This window comes from Mauremys mutica, chromosome 3 (assembly GCF_020497125.1).
Source record: "Mauremys mutica isolate MM-2020 ecotype Southern chromosome 3, ASM2049712v1, whole genome shotgun sequence".
Taxonomy (NCBI): domain Eukaryota; kingdom Metazoa; phylum Chordata; order Testudines; family Geoemydidae; genus Mauremys; species Mauremys mutica.
The window spans coordinates 41,689,519-41,698,715 of NC_059074.1; the positions used below are offsets into that span (position 1 = coordinate 41,689,519).

The following is a 9,197-nucleotide window of genomic DNA, read 5'->3' on the forward strand; positions in this document are numbered from 1 at the left end:
TGGAGTTCCGGAGTCGACGGGAGCGCGTTCGGGGTTCAATATATCGCGTCTAGATGAGACGCGATATATCAAACTCCGAGAAATCGATTGCTACCCGCCGATCCGGCGGGTAGTGAAGACGTACCCTAAGTGTCACACTTGTTGGCATCTAAAATTAATTCTGTAATCATTAAAGGGACAATCTCAGGTTGTTTAAGCCCCAAATTTAGGGTCCGTTAGTAGAAATAAATAAAGACAATCTAATATGAATAGAAATCTTAAGAATTTTTAAAAAAGCAAGAACCCGAACACGGCACCATTTTTTCAGGACATAAGCTATGCAAAGTGAAACTGAAACTGAAACGAGCCTAACCGGGACTCGCCCCGTTCCCCGCGCTGGTTCGCAGCCAGTGTCAGCAGGAAGCAGCAGATGGCAGCGCCGCAGGCAACAGCGAGAGGAGACTCGGTGAGCAGCAAAGCTGGGGGCTGGGGGAAGGGGCAGGCAGGGAAAGGAGCAGGATAATGGGGACAGCTCAAGCGTGGGGGAAGCTAAGTGGAAGCGAAGCAAACTGGGGGAGGCTGCTCTGGAGCCGACCCCTCCCCCCCATGACGCTTGAGCTCCCAATGCTTCCCAACAACCATCCCTCCCCAGGCGCTCCTGCCCTACCCCAGAGTTAACCTGTGCACTTCCGCCCTCCGCCTTCAAACACCTTCCCACTGACTCGCTCCAGAACCCGGATCCCCACTCACCCTGCCTTCTGCAAGCCCTCCCCCTCTCGCAGGGCACCTGGGATAGGCTCCTGCCGCCGGGGGCAGCTGTATGTATTTTGCCACCCCAAGCAGGGCAGTCAGGCGCCTTTCAGCGGGTGTCTGCGGGAGACCGGCTGGTCCCTGGCCTGTGGCTACCCGCTGCCCTATTGCCGCTGAAATCGCGGACCTCCCCCCGCCGGACTGCCGCCCTCAAGCGGGTGCCTGGAGCCGCCCCTGCCTGCCGCATCCCCACCCTGCCCCAGCCGGGGAACACCCAGAGAGGGAAATCCGTGAATGTCACCGCTGAGAAATGCCCCACACCAAGCTGCGCCAAACCCAGCAGCTCTGAATTAAATTAACAAGACGAGGTGCCCTTCATATACCACAGTCCAGGCACGATACAGCCAACACGTGTGTCACACACACACTATTTCTGTATAGGACACACACACACGTCCTGCATAGCAGGATGTTGGAGGGGTTTGTCCCTCGGTTCCAGCTCCCACGCTGCTACACAGCTCAGTGGCTCTAGCTTTGCACGTTACATTTTTTGCATCCTAGCAGCTGCAGCTGCCCTTTTGCTCAGTGCAACGCAAAACTTGGCTGCAGCACCAGCGCAGAGTGTGGCCTGATCCCGCTCCTGCCCTGCAGAATTTAGCTCCAAGGAGAACTGAGTGCCGGCGGGGGGTATTTGGTGCTCCACTTCCACCTCCGGGGAGGGAGCGACGGTTTAGTTCAGGGAGAAACAAAGGGGCAGGAGAAGCGATAAGTAACATTCTCCCGTGTGCGGGTGTCTCTTCTTGCTGTGGTGAGAAGCTGGGGCTCAAGGCTGTTGCAGCTGCTTCTGCAAAGAAGGAAGCAGCAGCCAGGACTTCACTATTTTAAACGCAGTCTGCTGATCGCTGCGGTTGGAAGCACAGAGCAAAGCACAGAGGCTGCGGGGAGAAAGTGCAGAGCCACTGAAGCTGCCCAGCCAGTAAGAAGTAGGAAGCAAAAGGTGCTGTGTGGAGAAGGGCTTTATTAACTACAGCATCCACTTCAGGGTTTAGGGTGGGTGTAGGAGAACCTGCATATGGTTATTTCGTTGTTGTTTCCCCTCCTGTACTGATTCTTTTGCAAATATTTTCTGTATGTTGTACTGGTGCTTCTTGTGAGGAGGAGGAAGTGGGGATTAGACAGCGTTAACTGAGTGCTGGTTTTGGTTCAATGCTGAGAAAACATCCTACTTCCAGGGTAGGGTTGCCAGCTTTCTAATCACAGAAAACCAAACACCCCTGCCCTGCCCCTTCTCCGAGGCCCGGACGTACCCCACTCCCTCCATTCCCCCCTCCCTCCATTGAGCCCTGGCTCTCCCCCACCCTTGCGCACTCAGGGCTGGGGCAGGGGGTTGGGGTGCAGGAGAGGGTGAGGGCTCAGGCTGGGGGGTGGGCTCTGGGGTGGAGCTGGAGATGAGGAGTTTGGGTTGCAGGAAGGGGCTCTGCGCTGGGGAGTGGGGCTGAGGGGTTTGGGAGGGGAGTGAGGGCTCTGGCTGGGGGTGCGGGCTTTGGGATGGGGCTGGGAATGAGGGGTTAGGAGTGTGGGAGGGGACTCCGGGGCTGGAGCCAAGGGGTTTGGAGTGCAGGAGGGGGTGCGGGTGCAAAGTCTGGGCAGTGCTGACCTCAGGCGGCCCAGGCAATTCCCGGCGACAGAGGAAGTCCGCGCGACTCCCGGGAAGCGGCCAGCATGTCCCTCCAGCTCCTATGCAGAAGGAGATGCAGAGCTGGCACTTGGGGTGGCGTTTGCGGGCAGGGGCAGTGCACAGAGTCCCCCTGGCTGCCCCTCCACCTAGGAGCCGGAGGGATATGCCACTGCTTCCCAGGAGCTGCATAGAGCCAGGCATGGAGCCTGCCTGCCCCGCTGTGGCCAACCAGATTTTTAGCAGCTTGGTCAGCTGTGCAATCCGGAGGTGCCAGGCTCCCTTTTCAACCGGGCATTCTGGTTGAAAACCAGACGCCTGGCAACCCTGCTTCCAGGAGAGAGGCTATTTCTTGAAGTCAGGGGAATTTCACACAGCATGGATGTAACTGTGCTGGTGTTGAGGGGAGGGGCTGGGTTGGAGGGTATTTTGCTTCCTCTGTCTTTCTCTGTGGGGAGTTGAGAGAGGAAGGTTTCTGGGACTTTCTGTTAACATCAGTGTAAACTATGATGATGTTAATGGCCTGATTCCCACCTCCTTGTACATTGTGTAGTTGTATACATCTGTGAGTGTAAAATCCTACCAAAATTAGAATTCTTAACTCTCCCACTGGTCCAAGATGCAAGGCAGTGGGAAGGAAGGGCCAGTGGAATTACTGTGTTGTAAAGGAGAGCACAATCAGGCCCTCTGAGAATATAAATAAGCAATATTCCTTTGCTCTCTAGCTATTAGGATGCCATCCTTTTTTTCTGTTTTTTATCCTATTGAGTAGTAGGGAAGGAAGGCAGGCATCTCTGTAGAAGATTTTTACTTATTTTGCTAACAATGGCTTCCTCTTCTATCTCCTAACAGAGTTCCCAGTCAGACTGTGTTAAATTAGTTCTTCCCCTGGTCATAATGACAGGATGTGCTATGTTCAGCAGTCATGGCGATCTAGTCTAATGCATTAGCAAAATGGACCTGTGACATGGATGTTTTAAAACAAAAAAGAAAGAAAACGTTCATCTTCTTTAAACTACCTCTTGTGGAAAAAGTTTTAATTAACCTTGTGCCCCCAAGCTTGAAAATTCTAGGCTATACAATTAATAATAGCTGTGATGCTGAAGAGACAATAGGGAAGTTGTTTCTGCATGTTCTACCCTCTTAGTTAGCTTCAGGAATAATAAACCTTTTAGAAAGGTTCAGAAGTTGACTGTGCAATTCTATTCACAAGATGATCCTTTAAGCCCTTTCTCATGCAAGTAGTCCCATTTTCTAGAATAAGATTTTGTAATATTAGTCCCTATTTTTTTTTTGGTGTCTGATATTCCAATTTGCTAGCAAAACAACATTGTTGAGATTCCATCTGAAATCTTTTCCATTTGGCTTATCCAGAACACTTTGTCCAGTTCTGGGAAAACACTTTATCCAGTTCTCTGGAATCCAAAAACTCAGTTCAAATCTAGGCTTGTCACTGAGGTTTCTTTATTGATATTTCAGAAAGCTGTATCTGAGGTGATCAGGTCAGGTGTAGTAGGGTAGGTTAGGAGCATCACAACTCCAAAGTACATACTGGTAGTTATAAATCAGATTATATACATGTTCTAAAAGAGATTAACATGGCTAGAGGGGTGAAAACATTATCTAAGTTGTATCTGTTCTACACTGTATCATAGGCTTTATGATTGGCTTGCTAATTGTGTGAACCAGGCCCTGTATAGATCATGAGTATAGATACGATTTTGTCATGGTAAAATTAAGCCAAATTCGCATAACAGTCATGGTAAAAATGTACAAAATCAGGTTATGGTCACAGCGGGGCTGAAGCCTGAGCCATACCACACAGGGCTGAGAGCTGGAGCCTGAACCCCGCCACATTGGGGAGGGGAACGCACAGACAGAGCCCTGCCAAAGTCACGGAGATCTGTTAAAATCATGGAATCCGTGACCAAACTGTAGCCTTCATCATGAGCTGTCCATGCACTACAAACAGTGCTAGAAACGAAAGCTGCAGCTGCAAGCTTATCACACTTCACTCATTTTCTGACTATTTCTTCATCTACTTGCTATTTATTATTTACAGGGCACTTGTGAATTCATGCTTTGTCCATTTTCCATTTGTCCTGTTTCCTTATTTCTGTTTTTCTTTGTGCATGCAAGGCATACAAATGTGCTCACCTATGATGCTGCATATATAGTTAAAACACCTCACAGAAGAGAGAACTGTAAGAAGCAGGGCTCTCTTTTTGTACACTTTGAAAAGTTTTCATTTTTCATAATATGACTTAATACAGAAAAAGATTAAAAAGTACTAATTATAACAGACAAAAAGTATGCACTTGTATGTAGCGAAAGTTCTGTTAATATAGACATATAATAAAGAAGAATGTTTACACTATTACTGATTTTCTTTTTATTGGACAAAATAATAGTGTGTGTGTACATGTACTATAGAGATAGGGCTCAATTCTCATTTACATTTAGCCCACATTTTTCTGCTCCAACAGTTCCCGGCTCCTTTATACTTCCAGGCAGTGTAAAGTGGCCTTAGTGTAACTGAGAAGGAGGCCCATAGTGGCTGGTTTGTTGCAGCTTTAATCTGTACCCTATAAACTGGGCGTGTACATTTGTTTCCTAAAGATTCATAGATTCCTAAAAACTCATGTCTATGTTACCTTTTAAAACTAGTGGCAGAGAGACTCAGAGCCCAAAGCTTATGCTATGGCACTAAACCAGTGATGGGCAATCTGTGGCCTACGGGCCACATGCGGCCTGTCAGGGTAATCTGCTGGCAGGCCGTGAGACAATATTTACATTGACCACGGTTCGCCATTCCCGGCCAATGGCTGGTGCGTGGAGCTCTCAAACTCACCCCTTCCATGGATTTCAGAACCCAAGATCCACCTGGAGCCCAAACATCTACACAGCTGTTTTTAGCGCTGTAGCAGGAGCCTGAGTCTGTAGCACAGTAGTGCAAACCTGAGTCTGTACATCATGGCTCAGAAACTCACTGCTGTGGGTTTTAAAATACTGTGTAGACATATCCAGAGGGCTCTACAGGTGAAAAATGAAGCTTCAGTGATGCTTAGACATGCTGTTAAAGAATTGTAAGCCTCAGTTGAGGTTGTGTTTTTCTCCCTTTAACACTAGCCTCCTTCGTTTATGTCCATAGGAATTGTTTTTGTTCACACCTGAAACGTTAACTTTGTTATAAGTAAAAAACATTGGTCATAAAACAAATTTCAAGTGTTCTGTGAGGAAGGTGTGTGAGGGGGAATGATCTTGGCATATAAGCTGGTGAAGGATTGTTTTAAAAATGTGTTGTCAGTAATGTTAGCAAAATATTTCAGCCAGACGGGCTTCTTGAGGAATGATTTATAAAGGCAAATGAAGTCTTGACAAAGATAAAGAATAGTGTATAGTCTACATAAAAACCAGTAAGGAAAATGACAAGGAAAAGGTATTATATTTTTACATAACTAGGGAACAAAAGGTGAATGTTTTGTGACTGTAACATCCATTGCCTTTAATAGTTCTGGAAGTAAGGAAACAGGGAGTCTCTCTCTATAGCTCATCTTCTCTTTTATGTACCTGGTGGAGACCCTGAAGGTCAATTATCAGTAGGGTGACCAAACAGCAAGTGTGAAAAATTAGGACAGGGGGTGGGGGACAATAGGAGCCTATATAAGAAAAAGACCCAAAAATCGGGACTGTCCCTATAAAATCATGACATCTGGTCACCCTAATTATTAGCCTTGACCAGGTTTTTTTATGTCAGTTCTAAACTGTTGGGAAATACTAGTGGAAACAGTAACAAATGCTAAACTGTAATGAAACTAGCGAGCTTTGGTAAATGGGGAGATCACATACACACAACCATTGACTGCAAGGATTTATTTATTTATTTTATTTATTTGCAGATGGGTTTCTGCTCTGTATAACAGCCCAGGCTCAGTAGTCCTATAGTAGACCAACCTGTGAGTAAGAAGCTTCAGACTCCTTCCAGATATTTTGAAGTATAGAAGAAGAAGAAATGAATCTTGCAAATGATGGTGCAACGTTCAGTGCCATTTATGACTGGGACTATGTTCTGTGGGAAGTTCGTTTGAAGTTACTAGCAGCTGGTTTTTTCAGCTACCTGGGAGTATTTCTTCTAGCTCACTGGCTGTCCTCATGGATCAGTGCCAGTTATCGCACTTTGTCAGCAAAGCAGAAGATCTTCTGGAATATGGATATCACGCGTGGCCTGTTTGCAGTTCAGAGTTGTGGAGCTGGGTTGTGGGCCTTGCTTATAGATCCAGTTTTTCAAGCTGACCAAGTGTATGCACAGCAAAAGTGGAGCTGGTTTCATTGCTTAATAGCCGCTGGGTACTTCTTGTTTGAAAATGTAGTTTTTCATGTGTCTAACATTGTTTTCAGGATATTTGATGTGTACAATGTAGTTCATCATTTATTTGCCTTTGGTGGGCTTCTTGGTCTGATAATTAACATAAAGTCTGGACACTATCTACCCCTGATGGGACTGCTACTTGAGATGAACACTCCTTCATACTGCATATCTTCTATTCTTGCAAGGGTAAGAACTTCTGTATTAATTATGAGAGAAAGAAGTTTCCCTGATAATCCTCATATTGCCTGCTCCTCAAAACAAATCAGCAAACAAAGAAATATTGGCCTCTAAAATGGCAGATTAGTTCTGGGGTCAGGAAATACATTTTTCTTCCAAACTTAAAGCGATGTGGCCATTGGAATCCTTAATTATAACACCCTAACAATAATTAACTGTTGTCTAGAAAATCTTTTGACTTTTTTTACCCATTTTGTAGCAAAGAAACAAAAAGAAAGAAATGTTAAGAAATTAGTTTACAGACTCACTAGTTGGGATCTAGTGCACAGGAGCAAAGATTAGGTGATTAAAATCTATTTTTAAAAGATTTTTTATTAAAGACTGAAAATAGTAACATGAGAATGGCTGATCAGCTCCAACAAGCTTAATATAGACCATTACATATCTGCTGGAGATTAAAAATATGTCTGTGTGTGCTTACACACAAATGAGTGTTTATGTATATTCTATGGATGCAGCGGGAGAGAGAATAGCCTAGAAGAGAGCTGCCAGGCTTATAGGGAGAGAAGAAATCAGCCCTGCTTCCCAAACCATAATCTGTTCCAAGGAGTATGTCTTAGAGGTTTAAACTTAAATCCTAAAATATGCCGACTCTTTAGAACTACAGCCAGAAGTCCTGGCACTATCACCTCAGCCCTTCGCATGTAGCTGCTAGAGCAGTTTGAGAGTCATGGTCTACCTGAGTGGTGTTGGCCAAAAATTCCCAGATCCTGTTAACCCTTGTGCATTTTTGTGATACATGCTTTATTTTGATTGTTTTCATCCATCATCAACTGGCTGCATCTGAGTGATGCTATACAAATTCTGCTATAGAAATGTGCAATCTTTTAGCATTCTAGAGAAAAAATGATTGAGAGAATGTTTGTATGGCAGTTTACACAAAACACAGCAGGAAAACTAAATATGTCTCATTTCTAGAAAACACTGACTGCCTTATGTTGAAGCTGCAATCTCATTTCTCTTTCTTTGTTGTTGTCTCTTCCAGATTGGCTGTGCTCATACCCTTTTTTGGAAGGCAAACCTATGGGTAAATATTCATATGCTTCACTGCCGCATGGTTCTTATTTATCACATGTGGTGGGTGTGTATTTCCCATTGGAATGACGTGGTGGAAAATCTGGGACTTCCATATTTTATTGTTTTTTTCATGGGGTTAAGTACACTTACATTAATACTTAATCCATACTGGATATTCAAAACGACTCAGCGGCTCTTTGGTCCAGTTGACAGGAAATTTCCAAATACAGCAGTGAAAAATGCATCCTGTGAAAATTTAAAGAGTGAAACATTCCAAAAGAAGAGGATATAGTTCTGCAACAGCTATTAGGGTTGCAGTAAAATATGGCCAGGAGAAAATGGTGCAGGTTTACTAGCAAGTCCATGAAAATAGAATTGCTTACAAGAAGTCTATGAATATATTGATCTGTTTGCCGTTTGCTATCAGTGTACTATACTCATTTATCAAAAGTGTTTTAAAATTGTTGTAGTCTATCTTTAAAATATACACACACTCTTTGACTCAGTCAGGATTGATGCCAGTAATTTTAGTCTGGGAGCATAATGCCAGACTGGCGTACAATATTGAACCTATTAGTTGGCAAATATGGGCCCATGCAAAGGTAAATATCACATGTGTAAAGTTCCAGCATGGAGCACAGGTCGACCTGGTTATAGTGACCTTACAACAAGGACATCACCAGAGAGCCAGAGTGAATGATTGATGAGTGAGTAGATGTGGGGTGATCTTCGTTCGGAACCAACCCCCAGCCCATTCTAAACCACTAATTAGGTAAAAATTAGTAACCACACCCCCACTGGGTATGCTTTTAAGACATGTGACTCCTTTGAGGAAAGAGAGTATAAGAATCAAGCAAAGTAAATTACTGTGGTTGGGATTCCTTAATTGACGCTTGAAGAAGCAACGCTGCTAGACAGAGTAGCCAAAACTCTGCACCATGGGCTGGAGTAGGACTGTGAACGAGAGGAGTCTCAAGGCAGCCAGGTCTTGCCTTGAGGGAATCCGAGACAGACCAGAGGGCTGAGAAGAACAGACCAGGAGAGAAAAAGCCATCTATAAAATTGGTAACCACTTTCTCTGTTTGCCAAGCAGGAACAGCATGATGCTAGCACAGGGCCAGATTGTGTATGTTTGTGAAAGAGAAACTCGTTAACAGGACTGTATAGCTC

The 9,197-nt window shown here is 45.0% G+C and overlaps 1 protein-coding gene across 1 annotated transcript; it reads left to right on the top strand.

Annotated features, from left to right (window-relative positions):
• The first annotated feature begins 370 nt into the window (after window positions 1-370).
• Window positions 371-8,974, top strand: LOC123365772 (protein CLN8-like). Its single transcript, XM_045008656.1, has 3 exons — window positions 371-445; window positions 6,304-6,959; window positions 7,996-8,974. Exons 2-3 carry the CDS (start codon window positions 6,417-6,419, stop codon window positions 8,317-8,319), a joined length of 867 nt encoding a protein of 288 aa, XP_044864591.1. The 5' UTR covers window positions 371-445; window positions 6,304-6,416; the 3' UTR covers window positions 8,320-8,974.
• Window positions 8,975-9,197: the final 223 nt, after the last annotated feature.